Below are 24,763 nucleotides of genomic sequence, written 5' to 3' on the forward strand. Positions count from 1 at the left end.
GGCCCTCGTCCGCAGCAGACTTGACTACAGCAACGCACTCTACACAGGCATCCCAACCAAAGACATCAAACGACTCCAACGTATCCAAAATGCCTCCGCCCGACTGATTCTCGACATACCCCGCCGATGTCACATCTCCCCTCACCTGAAGGAACTCCACTGGCTCCCGGTAGACAAGAGGATCACCTTCAAACTCCTCACCCACGCTCACAAGGCGCTTCACAACACCGGACCCTCCTACCTCAACACCAGACTTAACTTCTACACTCCAACACGTCAACTCCGATCCGCCAACCTCGCCCTCGCCATTGTACCCCGAATCCAGCGCAAGACCTCCGGCGGCAGATCCTTCTCCTTCCTCGCCGCCAAGACCTGGAACTCTCTCCCCACACCTCTACGCCAGACCCAGGACCTCCTCACATTCAGAAGGCTCCTCAAAACCTGGCTCTTCGACCGCTAAACAGCAGCGCTCCACGCCCCCCCCCGCTCCCCTCAGCGCCTCGAAACCCTGACAGGTACATAGCGCGCTTTATAAATATTGTGATTGATTGATTGATTGAACTAAATAACCTCTAGGTGCTCCAAAATCTGGCTGTCAAAAAGCCATGTATAGACACAACCAAAAAGACTGCAGGCTGCGACCATCTGAGGGATGGGAGCAGGGCATGGAAGGTAATCCAGCACACCCAATTGACAGGTTGCAACGTATGGCTGAAGACAACAACTTGAAGCCAGTCATCATGGAATGCGTGGACACTGTACTGTGACCCTGCAGGGTCTGGAGACCTGAGACTCTGTATACAGCATGGCAGGAGCCACAGTCTGAACAATGCCCTTTAGGTACTTGGACAGAGGATAATATATTATAGCAAAACTGATGAGAGTAATTGACAAAACTTTGTTAAACAACTGTCATCACTACATAACTTGCTTCATAAGGAAACAAATCAATCCCCTACAAAATGCAGCTGAAGTGAAATTATGATAACTGTTGAACCTGGCCCTTTATGCAGGGTCATCCCCAAACTTTTTATCTCCTTTCTCCTAATTTTTTCTGACCTGTTTTTGTTGGCAATAGGACTCAGGGTTGGCATTAGGACTGTTAATCAGTGAAAAAGTGCATGTACTCTCTGTCTAAATTGTATTGGTGACTGATTTATCCATCATTGGCATATTTGATTTACTAATAAGCCCCATGTAAAGTGCACTAGAGGGTCTGTAAATCAAATGTTACCAGAGGGCCTACAGCACTGATTGTGCCATCAACGTAAGTAGCCCTGTAAACATGGCTCAAACCTGCCACTGTAGTGCCGGTGTGTGCAGTATTAAACTGCCAGGTCGACTGGGCAAGTGCACCCACTTGCCGGGCCCAAACCTTCACTTTTACTACATGTAAGTCACCCCTAAGGTAGGTCCAAGGCAACCCCATGGGCAGGGTGCAGTGTATTTAAACGGTAGGACATGTACTAGTCTGTTTTACATGTCCTGGTAGTGAAATACTGCTAAATTAGTTTTTCACTATTGCAGGGCCTACCTTTCCCTTAGGGTAACATGGGGATTGCCTTGAAATGATTTAAGTGCAATTTCAAAATGGGAGTGGATAGAGATGTGGAGTTTGGAGTCTCAAATCTCTTAAATCACGATTTAAAAATACATCTTTTTGTGAAGTTGGATTTAGAGTGTAAGTTTGAAAATGCCACTTTTAGAAAGTGGCCATTTTCTTGCTTCACAATTCTGTGCATCTGCTTGGCTGTGGGATACACATCTGGATCAGACTGACAATTGGGCTGTTTGTGAATTCACTCTAGACAGTCACACACAAGGAGCTTAGGTGTGTCCTGTACATTCTGATGGGTCTTCCTGGGCTAGAGAGAAGGGAGGAGCCGACACTTGCACCTGAATAGGGCTGTTCCCGTCCTTACACAAAGCAGCCCCTGGAGTGTGTTTGGGGCCAGGATAGGGAGAAGCAGGGCCTTGAGCAGTACAATTACTTTCTTTGAAGTTTGCCTACTTCAAAGGCAAAAATCAGTATAAGTATTGGACTGCTGACCCCACAACTTCAGAACACTTCTGGACTCAATACTGTCCGAGACACCACCTGCTTCCAGGCCACTCCGAAGAGCACACACGGGCCTTTCTCCTGCCACAACTGCAGCTTCACCTGCACCAGAGCCCACAAACCTCCCAGGACCAAGTCCAACCACCTCCGCTGCATACTCCTCAACACCCGCTCCGCACGCAAGCACGCCATCACGCCATCGAGCTCTGGGACCTGCTCGACTCCACCAACCTGGATGTGGCCTTCCTAACCGAAACCTGGTGGAATGACTCCTCAGCACCTGACATCGCCATTGCCATTGCCATTCCTGACGGGTACAAGGTCTCTCGCAGAGACCGCACCAACAGAACCGGAGGAGGCATAGCCGTCATCCACAAAGCCACCCTCGAAGTCAAGACCTTCTTGGACGACTCCCTCATCTCCGCCGAACTCCTGCACTTTCAAATCCACACCGACCCCAACACCACCCTCAGAGGAACGCTCATCTATAGAACTCCTGGACCCAGGGCACCGTTCAGCAACGCCATCGCCGACCTTGCCAGCACCCACAAACTCATCTCAACGGACATCCTCCTCGGGGACCTGAACTTTCACCTCGAAAGCAATAACGACATCAACTCCACCACCCTGATCGCAAACCTCGCCTTCAGACAGCTCGTCAAGGCACCCACCCACTCAGCCGGTCACACTCTAGACCCCATCTGCTCCACAAGCGACCACGTCACCTTCAATCACACCACCGAACTCTACTGGACCGACCACCACTGCATCCATTTCTCCTTTTCACCATTTCACCTTCAAGAAACAAACCGAACACCACCTCACCGAGCAACCACCACGCCGACGCTGGGGCAAAGTCACTGAAGATCAGCTAACCAACGCCCTAGCACCGACAGTACCACCCACAACCTCAAGCTATGGATCAACGACTGCGCCAACCGCCTTGCACCACTCAAGACAGCTTCAACACCCCTCACATCTCGGACACACCTACCCCGCTCTCCATGAACTCCACCCGCCTGACCTCCTGGACCGGCATCAACGACGACGAAACTTGCAAGACCATGAATTCCATCCACTCCGGATCACCATCAGACCCCTGCCCACACCACATTTTCAACAAAGCTGACGCAGCCATCGCTCCACACCTACGGAAGGTCATCAACATCTCCTTAGAAACACCAAGATTCCCAGAAAGTTGGAAACACGCCGAAATCAACGCTCTACTCAAAAAAACAAAGGCGGACCCCAAAGACCTGAAGAACTTCCGGCCCATCTCCCTGCTCCCATATCCGGCGAAGGTCATTGAGAAAAATCGTCAACACACAGCTCACCCGGTACCTCGAAGACAACAACATCCTCGACCCCTCCCAGTCCGGCTTCAGACGAAACCACATCACCGAGACCGCCCTCCTCGCCGCCACAGACGACATCAGAAGCCATCTTGACAATGGAGAAAGATCAGCCCTCATCCTCCTAGACCTGTCAGCCGCCTTTGACACTGTCTGCCACCACACTCTGAAAATCCGCTTCCTCGAAGCAGGGATCCAAGACCAGGCCCTTGACTGGACCACATCCTTCCTCTCCGGCAGAACCCAGAGAGTCCGCCTCCCCCGTTCCTATCCAAAGCCTTCAACATCATCTGCGGCGCACCCCAGGGCTCATCCCTCAGCCCGAAGCTGTTCAACATCTACATGGCCCCCCTCGCACAAGTGGCCCGTCAACACAACCTCAACATCATTTCCTATGCCGACGACACCCAACTCATCCTCTCCCTCACTAAGGACCCACACACCACCAAAACCAACCTCCACGAGGGGTTGAAAGCCGTCGTCGACTGGATGAGAAGCAGCCGGCTGAAACTTAACTCGGACAAAACAGAGGTTCTCATCCTTGGGCCCACCACCTCCGCTTGGGACGACTCATGGTGGCCAGCCATGCTGGGCACCCCTCCAACACCAACCGACCACGCACGAAACCTCGGCTTCATCCTCGACTCATCCCTCTCCATGTCAAAACAAGTCAACGCCGTCGCCTCTTCCTGCTACAACACCATCCGCATGCTTTGCAGAATCTACAAATGGATCCCAGCCAAAACAAGAAAAACAGTAACTCAGGCCCTCGTCAGCAGCAGGCTCGACTACCGCAACGTACTCTACGCAGGCATCCTGTCCAAACGCCTCCAACGCATCCAAAATGCCTCCGCCCGACTCATCCTCAACATCCCTCGCCACAGCCACATCACCCCCCACCTAAGAGACCTTCACTGGCTCCCTGTCGACAAGAGGATCACCTTCAAGCTCCTTACCCACGCACACAAAGCACTTCACAACACCGGACCAACCTACCTGAACAGCAGACTCAGCTTGTACACCCCCACCCGAAAACTCCGCTCCGCCAACCTCGCCCTCGCCTCCATCCCCCGCATCCGGCACAGATCCTCCGGAGGTAGATCTTTCTCTTACCTCGCCGCCAAAACCTGGAATACCTTTCCCGTCTGACCTAAGACAAATCCAGGACCTGCTCACCTTCAGAAGACACCTCAAGACCTGGCTCTTCGAGCAGTAGCAGCCCCCCCACCCCCCTTCCCCCCCCAGCGCCTTGAAAACCTAAAGGGGAAGTAGTGCGCTTTAGAAATAGACTGACTGATTGATTGATTGACCAAGAGGAACCTCTGCCCAGGAGAAGAGCTGAAGAGCTGTGAGGAGTACTGCCCCTCTGCTGTGTATGCTTTGCTGGGTTGGCCTGCAGTTGCTAATTCTGCCTTGGTGAGGACAAAGACTGGACTTTGCTATGTATCCTGCATGTGAAGTTTCTCCAAGGGCTTGGACTGAGCTTACCTCGTGTTACGAAGTCTCAGGGACAGCAAAGAATTCACCTACCAGCCTCTGGGCTCTTTTGATGAGGACCCCGACTTGCCAGGTGGTGTCCATTCCAGTTCCTGGGCACTTGGGAGCTTTTTGCTTTAGGCGTCTTCAATTTGAGACACCTACCCGTCGGCGTGCTCACCCTGGGTCCCTACTCCCTAAGGGGCCCCCTACACGAAGAGGGCGGGGTGACCTTTTTTGTTTCAGACTACTGACGAGACAGTTCACATAAATGTAAGTGACTGCTATGTACCTTCCATACACATAATTAGATAGTGTTTCTTTCTTTCTGATGGATACAACTACCTGTGGATTCCTCACCTCATGAATACTCCCATGGCGCCAGCATTCGACGGAAATCTTCTTACTAGTCTCTGCACGTCGACGAGGACGTCACTGTCTCGCACGCGACGCCGTCTGACGTCATACAGGCAATAAGAGGTCCTCGACGACGTGCGGACGTCAGTTCCCTTTTTTCCGTGCATTCGAAACGGTTATCTTCGAGGGAGCAACTGTTACTCTTGCGGTTACAGTGTATATCTTGCTGCGTACTCTTTCTCTGTGGAAATAATGTCGCAGAGAAAGTCTGGATTTAAGCCTTGTCGTGAGTGTGGAGGCAAGATGTCGGTGACGGATCCTCATTCCGATTGCCTTTGGTGTTTGAGCTCCGACCACGACGTCTCGACTTGTGATTCGTGTCAGCACATGAATCCGAAGGCCATTAAAGAACGCGAGGCGAAGCTGTTTATGGCCAAGTCAAAGGAGAAGCATCACAAGAAAAAGTCTTCTCCAAGACATCGGCGTCATCGAGACTCCCGGCGCCGTAGAGAATCTCGGCGTCATTCAAGGGAGGCTCGTTCCAGGTCTCCGGATCGGCGCCGGAGGACATGGGAGGTCAGCCCCACGGTGACGCCGCATCCTTCGACGCCGTTGCTCTCTCCGACGTCTCCAACTTCGCCTGGACAGGCGTCGGTGATTGAGGTATTGGAGCCTCAGGTGTTTTCTCCGGCGCAGACGCCGAGGCCGGCGTCGGGGTCGCCTCCGAGTCAGGCACCCCAGTATCCGGCTTTTCCCACCCCTGGAGCCGATAGTTCCGCATTCTTGAATGCGATGTATGCCATCTTCCAACAGATGGCTCCAGGGGGTGCTCCGGCTGGGCCTTTGGCCTTTTCTTTGGGTGATCCTGCGCCTCTTCGGCCGGCACCCTTTATGCCCTTTCTCCCGTTTGGGAACGTGGGCTCGGCGCCAGTGTCGGCGCCGGTGGCCGCTCCGATGGCTTCGGAGGGATTGGCCCCAGGGATTTACATCCCGTCGACTTCGAGATTTCGGCCTGTGACTCCGGTGGGTCCATCCGTTTCATCTGCTCTTCAGTCGGCGCCGAAGTTACCTGTGGCGCCGGATGCGGCGTCGGTGGCTTCGGAAGATCGGCGCCGATCTCCGACTTCGGCGGAGGTGTTGTCGACTCCGCGGATTGAGCAACGACTGCATTCAAGGAGGCGTGCTCTCCGGTTACTAGAGGAGCAGGAGTACCAACGAGCCCTAGAGGAAGGAGAGCTAGAGGACTCGGGTGATGGGCTGCGTGGACTGGAGTCGGCCAGTGGGCTGGACACTTCCCCTGAGTGGGACCTTTCGTCCCCGGGGGAATATACCGAGGAAGCTGCTTCCTTTCATACAGTGGTACGGAAGGCAGCTAGTTTTTTGGACCTGCCTTTGCCGGTGGTGGAGGCGAAACAAAACCTTTTGACAGAGGTGTTGCATCCGGCCTCAGCCGCGGCGGAGCCTCTATTACCTTTTAATGACGCTCTGCTGGATCCGGTTTTAGAGGTGTGGAAGAAGCCGGCATCTTCCCCAGCAGTTCACAGAGCCGTGGCCAGGAGGTATCGGACGGCTCCAACTGATCCTGGTTTCCTATCTAGGCACCCTACGCCGGAGAGCTTGGTTGTGCAGGCCTCCTGTTCGTCCAAATCAGCGCCTGGTTCTTTCCCGACGGTGCCTGGGGACAGAGACTCAAAAAAGCTAGAGGCGCAGTCGAAGAAGATTTTTTCGTCCTGCAGTCTGGCGTTAAAAGCCACTAATGCGACCTGTATCCTGGGGAGGTATATTCATGCTCTGATGGATGACATCTCCTCTTCGTTTACAGAGCTTCCCCAGGGTCTTTTGGATCTTGTCTCTGATGCCCAGGCTGCTGCGACCCAAATTATCCAGACGGGACTGGATACCACCGACTCGGTAGCCAGAGCAATGGGCACAACTGTGGTGGAAAGGAGACAGGCCTGGCTACGTAACTCGGGCTTTTCGGCAGATGTACAGTCCACATTGTTGGATCTCCCGTTTGATGGGGACAAACTGTTTGGGGCTAAGGCTGATTCGGCCTTGGAACGTTTTAAGGAGAGCAGGGCCACGGCTAAGTCGTTGGGACTCCAAGCTCCTTCTTCCACGGCCTCTTCCAGATTCTTCAGGAGGTTTCGTGGATTTGGGCGTGGCTCTTCCTCCTCTTCCTTTCGGGGAAGATATCAGCAACCTGCCTCTTCCCATCCCTATAGACCTTTTAGGGGGAGGGGTAGGGTCCGCACCAGGGGAGCCTCTCAGCAGCACTCTGCCTCTTCCTCATCCTCTGGCGGGGTGCAGCAGGGGAAGCAGCCTTAGGCTTCCACCATTTCCCACTCACTCCTCTCCTGTAGGGGGAAGATTACAGCATTTTCTCACCAAATGGGAGACTGTTACGTCGGACACTTGGGTTCTCAGTGTTGTGGGAAAAGGCTACACCCTTCCCTTTCGGGAGTTTCCGCCCCTCATCCCGCCCCGCCCTTCGTATTGTTCACAAGAACACCTCCTGTTGCTAGAACAGGAGGTAGAAGTCCTCCTTTTAAAGGGCGCGGTGGAGTTGGTCCCGGAGCAGGAAAGGGGTCAAGGAGTTTACTCAAGGTATTTCCTGATTCCCAAGAAGGATGGTCGTTTGAGACCAATTCTGGACCTGAGGATCTTGAATTGGTTCCTCAAGCAGGAAAAGTTCAAGATGCTGACCCTAGCACAGGTGCTTTTGGCGTTGAACATGGAAGACTGGATGGTGTCTGTCGACTTGCAGGATGCTTACTTTCATATCCCGATACTCAAGTCACACAGGAAGTATCTCCGGTTTGTGGTGGGATCGCAACACTACCAGTTTGCGGTCCTTCCGTTTGGTCTTACTTCAGCACCTCGAGTCTTCACGAAGGTGATGTCGGTGGTTGCGGCAGAGCTCAGAAGGAAGGGGATAGCAGTATTCCCTTACTTGGACGATTGGTTGATCAAAGCCAAGTCCCCGGAGCTTGTGTTGCGTCATCTGCAGTCAACAACCCAGTTGTTGTTCGACCTGGGCTTTTCGGTGAACGAGCCCAAATCTCACCTGGAGCCCTCTCAGCGCCTCCTGTTCATAGGGGCAGTACTGGATACGACATTGGGTCGAGCCTTTCCTCCGCCTCAGCGGATTCAAGATATTCAGGATTTGGTTCCAATGTTTCGAAATGGAGCGGTAGTTCCAGTCCTCAAGGTCCTTCGTCTGCTCGGTCTTTTTGCCTCCTGCATTCTGTTGGTCACGCATGCTCGCTGGCACATGAGGGCTCTTCAGTGGTGCCTCCGAAGGCAGTGGTCTCAACACAGAGGGGATCTAGAGGGTACTGTCAAGATCTCCAGAGATGCTGCTGTGGATTTGAAGTGGTGGATTGCAAGCAACAATCTTTCACAAGGAAAACCGTTCCAGCAGTCGCCACCAGTGGCCACAGTCATAACGGATGCTTCCACTCTAGGGTGGGGAGCTCATCTGGGGGATCTGGAGATCAAAGGTCTTTGGTCTCCAGAGGAACAGATTTTTCACATCAATCTGTTAGAGTTACGGGCTGTACGTCTGGCTCTCAAGGCCTTCCTCCCTTCCCTTCGTGGTCAGTCGGTACAGGTCCTAACGGACAATACTACCACGATGTGGTACATAAACAAGCAGGGAGGAGTGGGGTCGTACCTTCTCTGCAGAGAAGCTCTTCGACTATGGTCCTGGGCAAAGGACCAGAAGGATTTGCTTGATAGCAAACCATCTGGCCGGAGTCTTGAACGTGCGTGCGGACAGTCTCAGTCGCCACTTCTCGGCAGACCACGAGTGGCGTCTCCATCCGGATCAAGTCCGTTTAATCTTCCAGAAGTGGGGGTTTCCTCGGGTAGATCTGTTTGCCACTCGAGAGAACGCGCATTGTCCGTTGTTCTGCAGCCTTCAGTATCCGATGCAGGAAGCGTTGGGGGACGCGTTTCAAATGACCTGGTGCGGCCAGTTGCTTTACGCGTTTCCTCCCATACCCTTGATTCCTCGAGTATTGAGGAAGATTCGCCAAGACCGGGCTCTAGTAATCGTAATAGCTCCGGATTGGCCAAGGAGGGTGTGGTACTCCGACCTTCTCCAACTCTCAACGTGCCCGCCGCTCCGTCTCCCTTTCAGGGCAGACCTCCTCTCGCAGTCGCAGGGGCAGGTTCTACACCCCAACCTCCAGAGTCTGCACCTACATGCCTGGAGATTGAACGGGGCAACCTGAGTTCCTTCTCTCTCCCGCCTGAGGTAGTGGATGTTATATTAGCGGCCAGGCGACACTCCACTAAATCTATCTACGCTAATAGGTGGTCTAAATTCGTTGCGTGGTGTGGAGAGAGGCAGATTGATCCTTTACAAGCTCATCTATCGGACGTTTTGTCTTTTGCTCTATCTCTGGCGCAGAAAGGTTGTGCAGTGGCTACCATTAAAGGTTATTTATCGGCCTTGTCAGCCTTCATATGTCTTCCAGACCAACCATCTTTATTTAAATCCCCTATTGTTATCAGATTCTTGAAAGGTCTTCTAAATCAATATCCTCCAAAGCCATTCGTTATGCCGCAATGGGATTTGTCCTTAGTCCTGACTTTCCTTATGGGGTCCCCTTTTGAACCTATGCATTCTTGCCCCTTGAGGTATTTGTTTTTAAAAACAGTCTTCCTGATAGCTATAACATCAGCAAGGAGAGTGAGTGAGTTGCAGGCCTTATCAGTAAAACCCCCTTATACAACTTTTTATGGGGATAAGGTGGTGTTGAGGACCAAGGCTGCTTTCCTCCCGAAGGTTGTTTCACCCTTCCATTTGGCTCAGGCAATTATTTTGTCCACGTTCTATCCTCCGCCTCATCCTTCCAAAGAGGAAGAAAGACTGCACCGTCTGGATCCAAAGAGAGCGTTGAGCTTCTTTATCGATAGAACAAAGGATTTCAGGCTGGAGGATCAGCTGTTTATTGGATACGTGGGCAAGAGGAGAGGAAAGGCAGTCCACAAGAGAACACTATCCAGGTGGGTTGTTCTTTGCATTAAAATATGTTACTCTTTGGCAAAGAAGGATCCTCCTGAGGGCATTAGAGCTCATTCCACCAGAGCTAAGTCGGCCACTTCGGCCTTAGCCAGAGGTGTTCCTGTGGTCGACATCTGCAAGGCCGCAACTTGGTCGTCCCTTCACACTTTTGCAAAACATTACTGTTTAGATTCTGAGGTTAGAAGGGACGGCCATTTTGCACGGTCAGTGCTGCAGGATTTCTTGGTTTGACCATTTAGGCACCCACCGCCGGGCGTGGTACTGCTTTGGGACTCTATTCATGAGGTGAGGAATCCACAGGTAGTTGTATCCATCAGAAGAACGAGTTACTTACCTTCGGTAACGACTTTTCTGGTGGATACATTAGCTACCTGTGGATTCCTCACGGTCCCACCCGCCTCCCCGTTGCCTTTATGGTCTTGCCAAGTAATCCTTGAGTGCGCTCCTCTTGATCTTTGAGGGTGCAATAGATGTATATATATAATATATTTATATATATATATAGGTATAGGTGTATATATCTTTATGTATATACTTGGTGTGTGTATATATTTTAAAAGAAAGAGTTTTATATATATATATATATGTACATAAAAAAGATTTACAGTTATTCATACAATGTGGTGTATTTTTACAATATAATGGATGTTGCTTTGTTCTTTCATTGCATTGCCTGGTTGTTCTCATGCACGTAAAAAATGATTGGTACTGACGTCCGCACGTCGTCGAGGACCTCTTATTGCCTGTATGACGTCAGACGGCGTCGCGTGCGAGACAGTGACGTCCTCGTCGACGTGCAGAGACTAGTAAGAAGATTTCCGTCGAATGCTGGCGCCATGGGAGTATTCATGAGGTGAGGAATCCACAGGTAGCTAATGTATCCACCAGAAAAGTCGTTACCGAAGGTAAGTAACTCGTTCTTTTGGTATATAGCCAGGAGAAGTCTAGTTTGATGTAGGTCCTGATGAAGCGTTAGAGGATCTTTCACGACCAATATTACGCGAAACATGTTGACCAGATCCTAGGGGGCAGGTGACAATTTCCCAGTACTCCAGGCTTTTCTTAAGTGGTCGAGCATTATTCTCAGATTACACTTAATAGTGTTTTTAATCTTGATCGTAACCCCTCTGGATAGATATTAAACAGAATAAGTTTAGGGGTTTCGAATCAATCTTAAATTCTTTTCACTCTCCTGCCAGTTATAGTGTCTGACCTCCACAACTTCAACGGCAGCCACCACATACCATAAAAGATCTCCGGCAAAGAGCCCCCGAAAGGGGAGCCCATCAGACATTGCACCAGCCGGTCTGACGAGGAGCTTCCCGATGATGAAGCATGACACCCTCTTGGGTGTGTGAGGGTTCTAGCTCCTAAACTTTAATTGTTCACCCTACAGTCAGGAACAGTGTACCTTTTGTTGTTGATCTCAGATAAGCCTGACTGCTCATACCAAGCTACCAAGGGGGTGAGGGTCCCTACTTGAACATGGTGTAAACAGACTGCCAACTAGAGATCCCATTACTAACAATAATTATTCAAGATGGCAAATCATTGCAAATTGTCCATCATAGTGAGATTTGCCACCATAACTATCCAAATACACTGCTTTTAACCTTGCGGACCTGATCTCTCAATATTACATCACAAATAGCATCAAAGTCAAAGCTCTTGGTCCAAGCCAGATCGGCAGCAAGTTAATTTGCTGTAATGCCTAGACTTGCTTATCAACAGGTGAAGAGTGGACTGAAGCAGTCGCTGGTATATAGTTAGGCAGTGCTGATATAGAGGAAGTGTTGACCTCAACACCTCATGTAAATGCCTTCTGGTATGCAAAGGGTGAATTTGGTGTGTTTATTAATGTGTCGGCACAGAGGAGTTAGACCTAAGATGCAGCCTGTAATATTTTACAATCTCAGGTTCCATGATCTATTCAGTATGTAGGGTTTTAGTCAAAGGCTTAACTACCTTCTTGGGGTTTGACTGAAGCTCAATCAACTCCGTTACTGTTTGGGCAGTAGCTATATAACCTTACTTGGTATGAAAAGGTCATGAAATATGATCTGGAAATGTTTCATTCCCAACAAAAATCCCTCTGATCGGATAACGGAGACATGAAAATTGATTTGTCAAAATTCCAGGCCTAGTGGAAGTGATCTCACTCACTATGTTTTACCTTGAATCCTAGTAAATGACTGGTGACCCGGTGTGTAACTCAAAGAGACCAAGTATTGCTAAACCACTAGGAGATACACAAAAAAAGAGATCGATTTAAAAAAAAAACAATAGTGGTCAGGCCACTAATACTAATTTGTAGAGATTATAAATAGCAAATAAACTATGTTGTTGGCTTGAATTACTCTTTTTCATTGTTATTAAGTTTTGATTCATCCTCGATTGTAAGGAATTATCATACTTGCGGAGTACATAAGTGGTGATTCTGTTCAAAAACATTTTTTTGACATATTCAGAACAAAGGTCGGATTGTGGCGATGTGAACATGTGTAGTGTTTTAAGAATGTTTTTATTTATTTTTAACTTGCAGTGTAATCTTTCAGTGGGTTCTGCAGTAAGTAACCAGTGTTCAGAAGAGAACTGTTTACCTTCTGTGCCTGATCCTACGTTTGCCCCCTTAGAGTCAGCGGTTGCACAAAAAGTGAGAGGGATCGCAAGAGGTCGCAGCTCTGACCCCTTGCGACCCCTAAATGATGCCCAAGAGTCCCGAAACAGGGTTACATCATTGATATTAGAAATTGGGGGACTCAAGCACAAGATCTTGTACTGAATCCCTCTTACCCGATAGTGACCTGCAAAACTGGAAAGGATTGATTTCTTCAGATATCTCAGCCCAATTTCAGCACAGCAGATTTAAAAATGTATTACGACGCGTTTCCAAGTGATGACATGCAGACTTTCTGCAGCTCAGAATATGAAAACTGTCCTCCACACCAAATGTATTGCTTGATGCCACTGTAAATATCAGGAAGCAGAGGCAGGCCCAGTTTTCTTTTTAAATTCAATCAGACTTGGTCCAAAACTGGAAAAAGTAATCTTTAAGAAAGAGGAAAAACAAAAGGAAAGGGCATTGCCAAACAGGGAAACATTTTACTGTAGGCAGAATAATCGCAAACTGGGAAAGAAGGAATGTAATGAACAGGTAAAGGATAAGGCTTGGGTGTTAGGAGAACGACCTGCCCTGTAATCTCACTGAAAGGTCTTTAAGAAGACAAATTTGGCATTTCTAAACTTGAAAGTGACTGCAGGCATTTCCAACCAGTTTGTTTTTTTGATTTTCGTAACCAGCAGGTATCCCATAACTGGAAGTTATCGGTACTATCCAAGCCTTAGTGTATATGCTGCAAAACTTTCATCATAAACTGATCTACTTTGTGTACAAACACCTTAAAAGTGTCTGAGACATCTATGGTTAAACTGACGCGATCAAAAAAGAAATCGGAATACAAATCAAAGGTTAATCAATCAAGTTTTCTCAAATATTTCTCATCTCACAAACCTGCATCTTTCTCTTGATTTTTGTAGTCCGCAATGCGCACTTTCCATATAGCGGTTACATCCCGTTTGCCACATCCATTTGGACCTTGTTCATCAGATTCTATAGCTTTTCTGAATTCTGCCTGTATTTCCGCTTGCTTTCTATCGTTTAACATCTGTCTGTGATTATTCAGTGCTCTTAATTGCTCATTGCTTAAACATGCCTGAAAGAAACAATAAAATAACATTAGAATCGGTGCTTGTTTCAAATCACTTAGAAAGAGTCATACCGGTACAGTATGTATTTGACATACCAACTGATAAGACAAAGTGGAAAATAAAAGACAAAGTGAGACAATGTCGAGGTTAATTCGTTCTGTATATCGAATGATATTGACATATTTTTAGAACTGAATATTTTTTTATATTTTTATAAATTTACTCCAGTTTAAACAATTCAATTCACCGCTTGTTATGCTCTGGTTTGTCAGCAGCTGTCGCCAATTATGTGAGCATCATAGGAAGGCCTTTGGCTCTATTCACATTATGGGAGCTAGAAGTATGTGCTTTGATTGGGCAGAAGTTCTGTTCTTCCACGAAAAAGTGCTTCCCCTACATACAGCTGTCATCATTTTGTTTATTTATCCAGCAGACTGAGTTTGAACTTTCAGGGGGTACGCAGTGAAATGCTGTACAAGTGTCTTAGATAACTAGATCGTTTGTGTCGTTTGTCTTTTTCTGCCAGTTGCGCAGATGGGAGGAGAGCAGTAATTGACCAACATGGATTTTTAGGCCTGGCTTGACAGTGCATCTGTAACCTGACCTCTTAACCGACAACAATATTATTCTAGTTTTTAACTTTCACAAAAATACATATTTATTCGGGTGCTATTTACTTCTAAAACTTCACATTACCATACAGCATTCCTTTATAGCCAGACCAATTGGAACAGCCAATGCTTGTCCCATTTTGAAAATACTTTTCCAATGATGGGACAGATGCTCAATTAAATTATAAGTAAATATACTACAACAAATCATTACACTTCTTTACATAATAGGAAAGCAAATGTCTTTGTCTTAATATTTTTTTATTTCCATTTCCTCCCTAGTTATGGGTAAAGTTAAAATATTGCACGAAGCACTTGGCTAAAAATAAATATATGGTACCTCACCTAAATGCTACATGTACAAGAAGAAAAGTGTATGTAAACCCAGAATTCAGAATGCGTAAGTGTCAAGGACGGTGGTAACTTAACTGAAGCGGATAAAGGATCGGTACCCAACACTTGCTTCCTGACTACCTAACTTTACGTTTCAAAGTAACACTGACTGTCGAAAAAGTTAAAGGGCACGAGAGTGAAAACAAAAGTTTGAAAGTCTTCATCACACAATAAAACCGCAAGGTTGGTAATTGGTTTGTTAGTTTGTTACCTGTGGCTGACATTTTTTCCTTCGTTTCACCTCACAAACTCAATGTACAGTGCTGCGATGATGGATAACGCAATACACTGAGACCCATATAGTTGAATGTAAAAATGCTTTGCTCTTGTGTAAGGGCTTCTGATATTTCATTCAAGATTTTTACCTCTGCAGAGAATTACCAATTTACCGACTTAGATAGCAGCTCTTCTCATATCTCAGGAATTCATTATACACTGCCCTAAAATGTGCATTTTTATAAAAGGTAAAATCCTAATCTGAAAATCATTTTCGAAATGAATCCTGTGCGTCGTGTACACCGGAATTTATTGGTACTACAGTTCTCCACTAATGTTATTTGGATTTCAGTTGTCTAGTCGATTATGATAAAGTTAAATAAAATGTTTCAACGATGCTCTGCAATTATTTGCTGCTCTGAGAGAAATAAGTAATAACGACTTCATGCTGAACGACAGGTCACTTCCAGACAACATAACGCAGAAGCAACACAAGAAGAGCAAGATACCTCTAGCCCTCCCACAGGTATTGCAACAAGTTTCATAGTTGCACTGATTTTATTCAGCTATTAGCTTGCACCAGCCACTTTTTTTGGCTGCACAGATCTTTGTATCTTTAACACTAAAGTCTCTCCCGGTTTGTAGAGCTTCAGAAAATGTCATTCCATCTTTCAAGTGTGCGTTTTCACGTGTCCTCTTCCATTCTGTGTTTTCTCCTTACAAAGTGCTGCTTGGAGTTTATTGGTTCCCATGGATACAAGATAGTTTCCAGGTCTTACTCACGTTCATCCGGGCTGCGGCTGTTTAGGGAACGGCAAGCTATTTTGCATTGGAGCCTTATAATTTATCTATTGAAGTGTTTTCCTCTACAGACAATATTGAAAGTACTAGGAGAGGTAACAAAAAGCTATACATTATATTCAGTCGCTCCCTGAATCGCAGGTAGTCCATTTGCGCTGGCAGGAGGGCAATATGAAAATAGATGTCCTGCAGACCCAATGCCATCATCCAGCCTCATGGGTCAAGGGAGGAGAAGGCATAGGCCAGAGAGAACACTGTCAACTTCTTTCAGAGGAAGGAGCGGAGAGGGCACATGTCTAATATAGGCTTGAGGCCTCCATCCCTCTTGGGCACCAGAAAGTAGGGAGACTAGCAACCAATCTCTACCAACTTCTGGCGTGGCATCCTCTTGATAGCCCCTATCACCAAAAAGGGCTTGCAATTCCTTCTGCAAAATGGAGAGAAATAGGCCTCCATCAGTCGTTGGGGAGAACAACGGAAGGTGCAATGGGGAACAAAGGAATGGGAGAGCCGAGTGGGCAGTGGGGATCCAGGCTGCGACCGCAAAATTGATGGGTCTTCGCAGGAGGTTGGACAGGCTGGCGGAAAGGCCTACCTTGACCAAAACCACGAAAGAAGCGTTGAAACTGGTGTGGTTGGCAAGGAGGGATTGAGAGGCCCGAAAGGCAGCTGTAGCCCCACTCACGCAAAACTGAATGATGGCAGAGTAGCCTTGTCCACAAAGAAGCATGCCCTGTCAAATACTGATGCAGATAAGCTCACCTGATTGATCGGCAATACTGTTGCAGTTAGTACGCCCGATGGAATAAATGATGTCCAAGCCACAACGTATTGTGAAGTTGGCCATATTGCAACCATCTTGAATTGCGTGGACCAAGACAGGAGGACGGTTGTCAGGAACATCTGGGAGGACTTGAGTTACGGAATACCAAAGAGCATGGGAGTAACAGCCCAACAAGCAGCTGGCGTTGACAGTTCTGAGGGCTAGACTGGTGGAGGAAAAGACCTACTTGCCAAATGCTTCCACATGTCTAGATTACCTGGAGGGAAACATGATCGGATTAGGCTGATTTATGGCGACCTGAGCAACAAGGCTGTCTGGTGGAAGATGCGGTGAGAGAAAAGAGGGGTGGCTGACGCAAGACGAGGGAACCTGGCAACTTCTCGGATGACAGGGGGCCAAGAGCAAGGTTTGGCCCAAGCACCGAATATAGTGTTCATCAAAATGGGAGGAGAGGCCCAGGTTACATGACTTCAGTTAGAACATTAGTTTTGACCTCTATGATGGGGAGGTGGAGGTCAAGAACTTGAGACAGAAGTAGATTCCTCCATGACAGTTCCAAGAGGGGAACAAAGGTAATCTCAGGAGAAGTCAAGGCCACTAGCCTCCTGCAAGTTGTAACAGCAATTATCATCGATAGTGCTGAGTGAACTCATCATCCTAGCCATAGACAAGAGAATGAGTGCCAAAGAGGAAATGCAAGGTGGGCTGTCTCCTTTGAGGTACAGGAACATTCAATAGAAGAAGTGGCGCCTTTAGTTAGTTTTGGGAGAGACATTGGACCGGCATCAACTCAACATCTGAGAGAATAATTGGTTTCTGCCCCACTGGTGGCAACAGAGTCGGCATAGGCATCGAGGCTGGCACAAGTCTGGAGGTCTGAAGTAGGGTCGGAAGCGGAGCTGGAGGCAAAATGGGCTAGGAGGGTCCAACTAGGGCGAATCTGCCTGCAGTATGCTAGATGGAGGGCCTCGTGGCTCCCTGGAGCCCGAATGCACACCAAAAGGACTCTGAAGAAACTGAGCATGGCCGCAAGGAGCTCTTCAATCTGATGTGGTGTGGCACTCAGCCTTGTAAACTCGGGCTGCGCCAGCACAAGTTGCAGGATCGGCTCCGAAGTCTGCAGACTTCAGGAGCGAGATTGAGAAGATTGATGCCACCCCCATGCAGGCTCAGATGAATGCGGACACCAGATTCAAGTGCTTTTTTTTTTAAGACTTAAATGAAGATTTGGAACACAAAGAAGACCAGCCTCTCGTGCAGCTCCAACAACTTCGGGAACAAGATTGGGAACAAACTTTGGAAACGGACTGGGGATTGGAGCGGTCCAACGTGGAGTTTTCTCATGTTTGGTGATGCAGAGTTTCTCCTTGTGTTTCCGAATGGACTTTGGGTTCACCGACACACAGTCGGGGCAGGTCTTGGCTCTAACCCCCAGGCACCACAAGCATACCTTGTGGGGATCCTTCACAGAGATGTGTTTGTGAAATTGCTGAAACGACTTGAAGTATGTAATTTTGGGGGTGACATCCCTGGCACACTGGTAAACCTTTGAGGTATAAATCTAAAGGAGACTAAGAAGAAACCTCCAGATCCATGGCTGGAGGCAACGAAAGAAAGGAACTGACGTCAGAATGTGACAGTTGTGCCTATATAGGCCCTGCATATCACTTCTGGAGACGAGCTGTGTCAATGTGAAGTCGCAAGGCCCCACCTTCTGGCACAGGTACTACTGAAAAGTTACTGACCCAGTCTGACACCTGGGGAATATTCAAAATGTGAGGGATCTGCAGCTAGAAGTCTGTATAAGAAACTGATTTTACAGTTAAACAGTTACACATTTTTCATCTGGTTCACGTTTTGCTTTCATTGTTTCTTTTCCCTTTTTATCCCTCTCCGCTGAATCAAAGTTGCATCTTAGTTTGTTTTTATAGAGCATCATTAATTGCTTCTTTTCCTGCCGTGTTCCTTATGTGTTGTAATGCTTCATGTCTGCAGTGTTATTGAGATTTGTATATATTGTTAGTGGAAAACTTTATTGCATAGAAAATATAAATATTTATTTTACAGTGATGAATCACAGGGTGAAAAACGTGCTTTAAAGGGTGAACATAAAATAAAACATCCTCATGTGAAGCAATTTAAATAATTATGCACTTTCTTTTGAGAGTTTTACCAAGTCCTGTTGGTTAGGTATGCAAAGTTGGAGACAAAGCCCCTGAATGGTCATGATCTGCTAGACTAGTTGCGCAAAATTTTACAATCTTTATCTAATGTCTTGATCATGTGTATATAAAGATCTCTAAAATTTACTGAAGTTTTGGCATTTGTTAGCTGGCTGGGTTTATTTGATATTTAGAAGAGATAGGTTTTGTAGGATTATTTGCCCAGGCAGCTATGTCACCTTTTCTAGACCAGATGATTAGACCGATTGCCTCTAATGACTAAGGTGTACATTTGGTCTCAATTTCTGTTGCCTGGAATACATTTTACGTTTAAGAGCTCTCTCAACGATATGTGCTGTATTCTAAAAATAGTGAAAAGAATTTTGCAATGTTGTGAAGATTAAGTATGTCAAGCTTTCCTTCTGAAACATATCTTGGAGTAAAATTCACAGTGAGGTTGTCCGGGTTAATAGGTGCTGGTGGAAAAGTTTTAAGTTGATCTTGATTTTTTTTATAAGCCCGATTTATTTGCTTGTCATTTTGTGAATCGGTCGGTTGATAAGTGATGTCTGTAGGATCAGTATATGCTGCGGACAGTCTCGTGCAGGGGTCATTGCGCAGTAAAGTTCTTTGAATAACTGGAGCAGAAACATCCTTTAGCATCAGGGAAGTGGAACTTAAGTGGATGGTAAGAGCCTGTGCAAGAAAAGCAAATCCTTCTACTAAAGTTACAGCTGAGGTTCGTGTCTTCTGGATTAGGTGCAACTGCATCAATTTAGGATTCTCTTTGAAAGCAACTGATTGTGAATTTTTATCAGGTAGACTATTGGGTCGCACCATTCTGAGACTTTGGGGAGACGAGCAGAAGAATGGGAGATTATTGGAACTTGCATCCTAATATTGCAGATCCGGAGGGTCATGAGCCCAGAATCATTTTTATTGAATATTGGGAATAAGATGGACTTGCTGGGTAAACGTGATCGGACTGCATTGCGTAATTTTAGGATAATGGTGTGATTATAGCTATACATATATATTCACTTAAAAAAAACAAAGGTTATAGGGACGTTATAGTAAGGCTCACATTTTAAATGTACTAAACCATAGAACTTCACCTGTTCTAGTTGGAGCTATCTCAAGTAACTATAACTCGTGCTATAAGGTAACTATAACTCGCACCCCCACCAAGCAGTTTTTTGGGCAAAAATGTTACTGCAAATATTACATTGATATTATCAATGATGCTATCAAAGATGTCCTGAGTGCTGTAATTTGTGGGGTAATTAGCAGTGCATATATACACAAACCTTCTCTTTTTTTTTTTTTTTGAGGGGGCACTTGCTGATCCATGGTTGAAAGACCCATGTCATTTAAACCAAAGAGGGGCAATGAGTTATGGAAAATGTGACTGAATTATTAAGTAAACCTTAGATTGAGTTAGAATGTAATATGTGAACTGAGGCCTCATTCAGAATATCAGCAGCATTTTCAATATGTGATTTTAAACAATTTGTTGAAAAGATAGTTGCTACAGTGATGCTGCACGAAAGCACTGAAGACTCCGAGACCTGCGCACGAGGTGATGTTATTAAAAGGGGAATCTGTGGATGTTGAGTTAGTTTACCTGGTAAAAGTTGATGTAGACTACTATATACACAACTGAGGAGATTTTAGCTTAGGCCACTCTATTTCCCTAGGCAGGCGATGCTTATGGAATCCTGTGGTCAGATTGCACTGTCCTGATTGGATTAAGTCTTGAGTGCTACCTACTAGCTGTATGGCGAATAAGAAAATCTCTTGGAATTTTGTTACAATATTTTAATGTATTTACCGACTTGAGCAATGCTGGTTTACATAAATATAACAAACTGTGTGTAGCTGTCCTCATTCTCTACTTGCTGTTTTACAATATATCGATTGATGAGAAATGAAATGAATTTAATTGCTGCTATGCACTTTGTTTTTATATGAGTATTTATTTATGAGTGTTTTATATTATTTCTTTTCTTTTAAAGGCATAATGTATGCAAAGGGGCCATCCCCCCATTAGGGGGGGAGGGTGCAAAAAAAAATGCATTAAAAGGAGGCTTCCATTGGTTACAATGGGCCTCTGTGTACTTTGCAGGATTAGCGTCAACATTTTTTATGCTAATCCAGCACAGCGCCGGACTAGCATAAAAAAATTCTAATGCTAGTCCCCTAACTACCGCCATGGTGGACCATATTTTAAATATGACGCACACATGGTGGCGTTGGGTGGGCCATTATTGAAAAATAAAAGACGGAGGATGGAATTGCCACCCCACGGCTAAATAATATCTGATTGGAGAATAAGATAGGAGCATAATCAATCGACCCTGCTGGATTCGGGGAAAAAAAAGGAAGATTACTGAGAAAAGCAAGGAACTTACCAGTGTCGGGAAAAAGGTTTCAATAAAGAACACCCCGAAAACAAGAACAACTATTGGAAGGTGTTTTGGGTGAGATTGAAATGAGTTGTGAATGACCAAATTAGTTATGATGGGAGAATATCATATGGACCTGAAGAAGGTGGTCAAAAGAATTTGAAAAACAACTGAAACGCGCCGAAGCTTGCGAATTTGCTGGACCGATTGAAACCGCTCCATAAAGATCTGAAATAACGAATCTATGGGAAATGACTAACCATATTATGGATAGCAGATAACAATAGACTACGGAATTGTGTGTTGTGTCTCCCATGTTGATGTAGTGTTTGGTTGTATTTTAATAATGATCATTAAATGATCTTTTTAAATTAAATTTCCTTTATCAAGATTGAGTGTTCATGTTGTGTGTGTTTGGATTGTCAGGTGAAAAACGAACGAACGGTGTGCGTCTCCAAGGGGTTTCCTTATTTTCACTGGAAACTGTGCCCTGCCCCCTTGGGTTACAGGATCAGTGGGGCCCTCTCTCATCTTTTTTGAGGGGTGCTAAGGGGTACAAGAAAGGTGGCACAGCCCTGTGTGCAGCACTTTTTTCAAATATGCCCCATAGGGCAGTGCTTAATTTGTAAATAAAAAGGTACCAGTGCCCAAAGCCTCCTCTTAAATATGTGGCTGCTGCAATTAAATGTGTGAACACGGAATACAGAGGCAGCGTAATCCTGAAGCCATATCGGGCCTCTTCAATCCATTTACAGGCACTCCCTGCCCCTTCAGCTCACTCTTGCGGATTTCCTCTTTTTCCCATTGAGACGCTTTTTCGTTTTTCTCTTCCTCCGTCTTTCCCATATGTGTCTTTTTCTCACAGTAAATGCTTGAGGCAGAAAAATAAGCGCAAGCCCTAAAAAATAAGTGCACTTACTCTGCACCGGAAACAAGAAGCACAAATTAAGCCCTGCCATAGAGGCATTTTTAAGAGCCTCTAATGCCATTCTAACACCACACTGGTGTCATATTTTTTTATGTGGCGTTAGAAGGCCTCAACGCTGCGCTATATTTACAAAATGGTGCAATGCAAGTAATGTGCTATTTTGTAACTGTTTGCGATACATTATGCCTGTGCCAGGCATAATGTATGCAAAGGGGGCATCCCCCCGTTAGGGAGGCAAAAGAAATGATGCAAAGAAATCTGTCAGATTTCTTTGCGTCATTTTTTTCCGGCACTTTTAATGCCTGCCCAGAGCAGGCATTAAAAGGAGGCTTCCATCGGTTACAATGGGCCTCTGGGTGCTTTGCAAGATTAGCGTCTTGATGCTAATCCTGCAAAGAGTTGGACTAGCGCAAAAAATACTGATGCTAGTCCCCTAACTACAGCCATGGTGCACCGTATTTTAAATATGATGCACACATGGTAGCATTGGGGGGGGGGGTTGCCAGAAGAGTGGCGCTGCACTGTTCGCAGCGCCACTTTTTTTTAAATGTGCCCCTTAGTTCTGTTTTTTGCAGCAGGCATATTAACCCTCTATGCTACTTTATGTTGAGGCAAAGCTGCCACTAGGCAAAACTCCCATCTCTCTCTAGCAGGAACATTAATCACAAGAGGTATCTTGACATTTTAATTGCTTCTTGAAGGCTAAGCACAAGGAACTTTTCAGCAGGTGCTTTTAAATCGCAAGTTTCGGAAGTTATTGCTAAACACAGCGTCCGGTGCGGTCGCACCACCCAAAAGCCGGCCCTGGTTTGAAATCATAAGGGAGGAATCCGGGAAGTGGGATTTCAGGCCTGTAGCTGTTGTGAGCTGCCTACCTGTCTGTTGTAACTCTCAATAAAATTCATCTACATTCAGGCAGCGTGACAGACGTTCCTGAAGCTTCACTGGTGATGAGCTGTTCATCAGAACGAGAGACTTATCATAGAGATCAGCCTTTACAGTGAACCTGGCCACCTATATCGTGTGTAATGTTGTGTAGTTCAAGTGGCAACACCATAAACAAGCATTTGCAATGCAATGGGTCTCGCATTTGCTCGACTTAGAGCTATTAGCGTTATAAACTCCTAACCGGACTTTTCTTGACAATGAAACTGAAAATAAAAAGTTAAACAGTTTCACACAAGTAACCGATTCACAGCGCCACGGCCGCCATGAACATCAGCAATAAGGAGAAAAGTGCAATTAGCCATGTAACAGGGCAATGGCTAAGGTGCAACCTCTCCAAGGAGGGACAAACGTAAACACCTCCAGACGGCCCATTCCCGTAACATATAAGTAGTACATGACTCTGCTTAACATACAAGTAGTACATGACTATGTTTTTTGGTTTGGGAAATGCTGGCCGCCGTTTATTAAGTTTGATTTACAGCATGTTTGCCCTGCTTTTATGAGGGCCATAAATCATTCCGTCATCTCAGATATCCAAGCAAATGGGGTAATGAGTTGTCATAAATCACGTTATCGTCCATGAGGTTGAAAGTCAATGGGTTTATGCTTACATTGTTACGCTTTGTCACAAAACACTTTGCATTTTAACAACCCCCATAAATTTTGATATCTGCATGTCACATGTCCATCAATCAATTTGCCACAAATCACTCTCGCGTTTAGTCCTTTGTGTATCTTGCCCCTTGGCGTTATTCCTTTTCTATGTAGGAGGGTACTCATTTCCTTTTAGGCTTAACTCACGACCTAGTTTAGTCCTTGTATCCAGCTCTCCGGTGGACCCGGGCTGCGAGTGACGTGTTTCGTGAACCTCCTCCGACTGCCTTACCCTGCCGTGAGGTATCCCAAGGTAAGTAGCCCTGCCACCCCGCTGTGTTGGGTGTGGCCTTCGTTGTTCTTTAGCTCTCCTTTTCCGCCATGCTTCTTTTGGGTTACCGATCAATAGGCGGCTCCCCCGTCCTCATCCATCTATTCGCAGCCTGCTAGTTGCAATGCTGCCAATAAGTTTTTCCAAAACACCTCTGTCCCTAGGGAAGACAGATGTATCCAGTCTTCTGCAAAGTATTCTGGTCTCTGCAAGTTGATTAGTCAGTGTCTGATGCTTTCCCAGCCATTTTGGACGAAAAAGTTTTTCACTGACACGTTTAGCTTTTTCCTTGATGTGTCTAATGCCCCTGATGAAATTTCCCCCTTCACTTCCATCTGGGGACGATTTCTGACCAGTTCAGCATTGCGTTGCGCAGCTGCCCTGTAGTCATCGTGAGGTTTCCCCTGATGCTTTCTAGTAGGCTTCTCCGACCTAGCTAGGCCAGGTCGTTGCCCCAAGATGTATTATTACCACGTCGGACCCCTCGTGCTGCGTGACTATGAGCTCCCCTAGTTTGTCTTGTCTCCAATCTTATGCCAGGGAAACTGAACCATTCTATCCTTGTCTGTTTAGACGTTGCTATTTCGTGGGACCTCTCGACTC

General features: G+C 46.5%; 1 protein-coding gene across 3 annotated transcripts in view; it reads right to left on the reverse strand.

The window, feature by feature from the left end:
- The window catches only part of BRCA2 (BRCA2 DNA repair associated), a 584,634-nt gene that overhangs the window by 107,857 nt on the left and 452,014 nt on the right, over positions 1-24,763 (reverse strand). For all 3 annotated transcript variants that reach the window (XM_069205562.1, XM_069205563.1, XM_069205564.1), the window contains one exon: positions 13,791-13,992. In XM_069205562.1, the coding sequence (XP_069061663.1) occupies positions 13,791-13,992 (202 nt within the window). The remainder of the gene's footprint in view (positions 1-13,790; positions 13,993-24,763) is intronic.

Source organism: Pleurodeles waltl, chromosome 8 (genome assembly GCF_031143425.1).
Source record: "Pleurodeles waltl isolate 20211129_DDA chromosome 8, aPleWal1.hap1.20221129, whole genome shotgun sequence".
NCBI lineage: Eukaryota > Metazoa > Chordata > Amphibia > Caudata > Salamandridae > Pleurodeles > Pleurodeles waltl.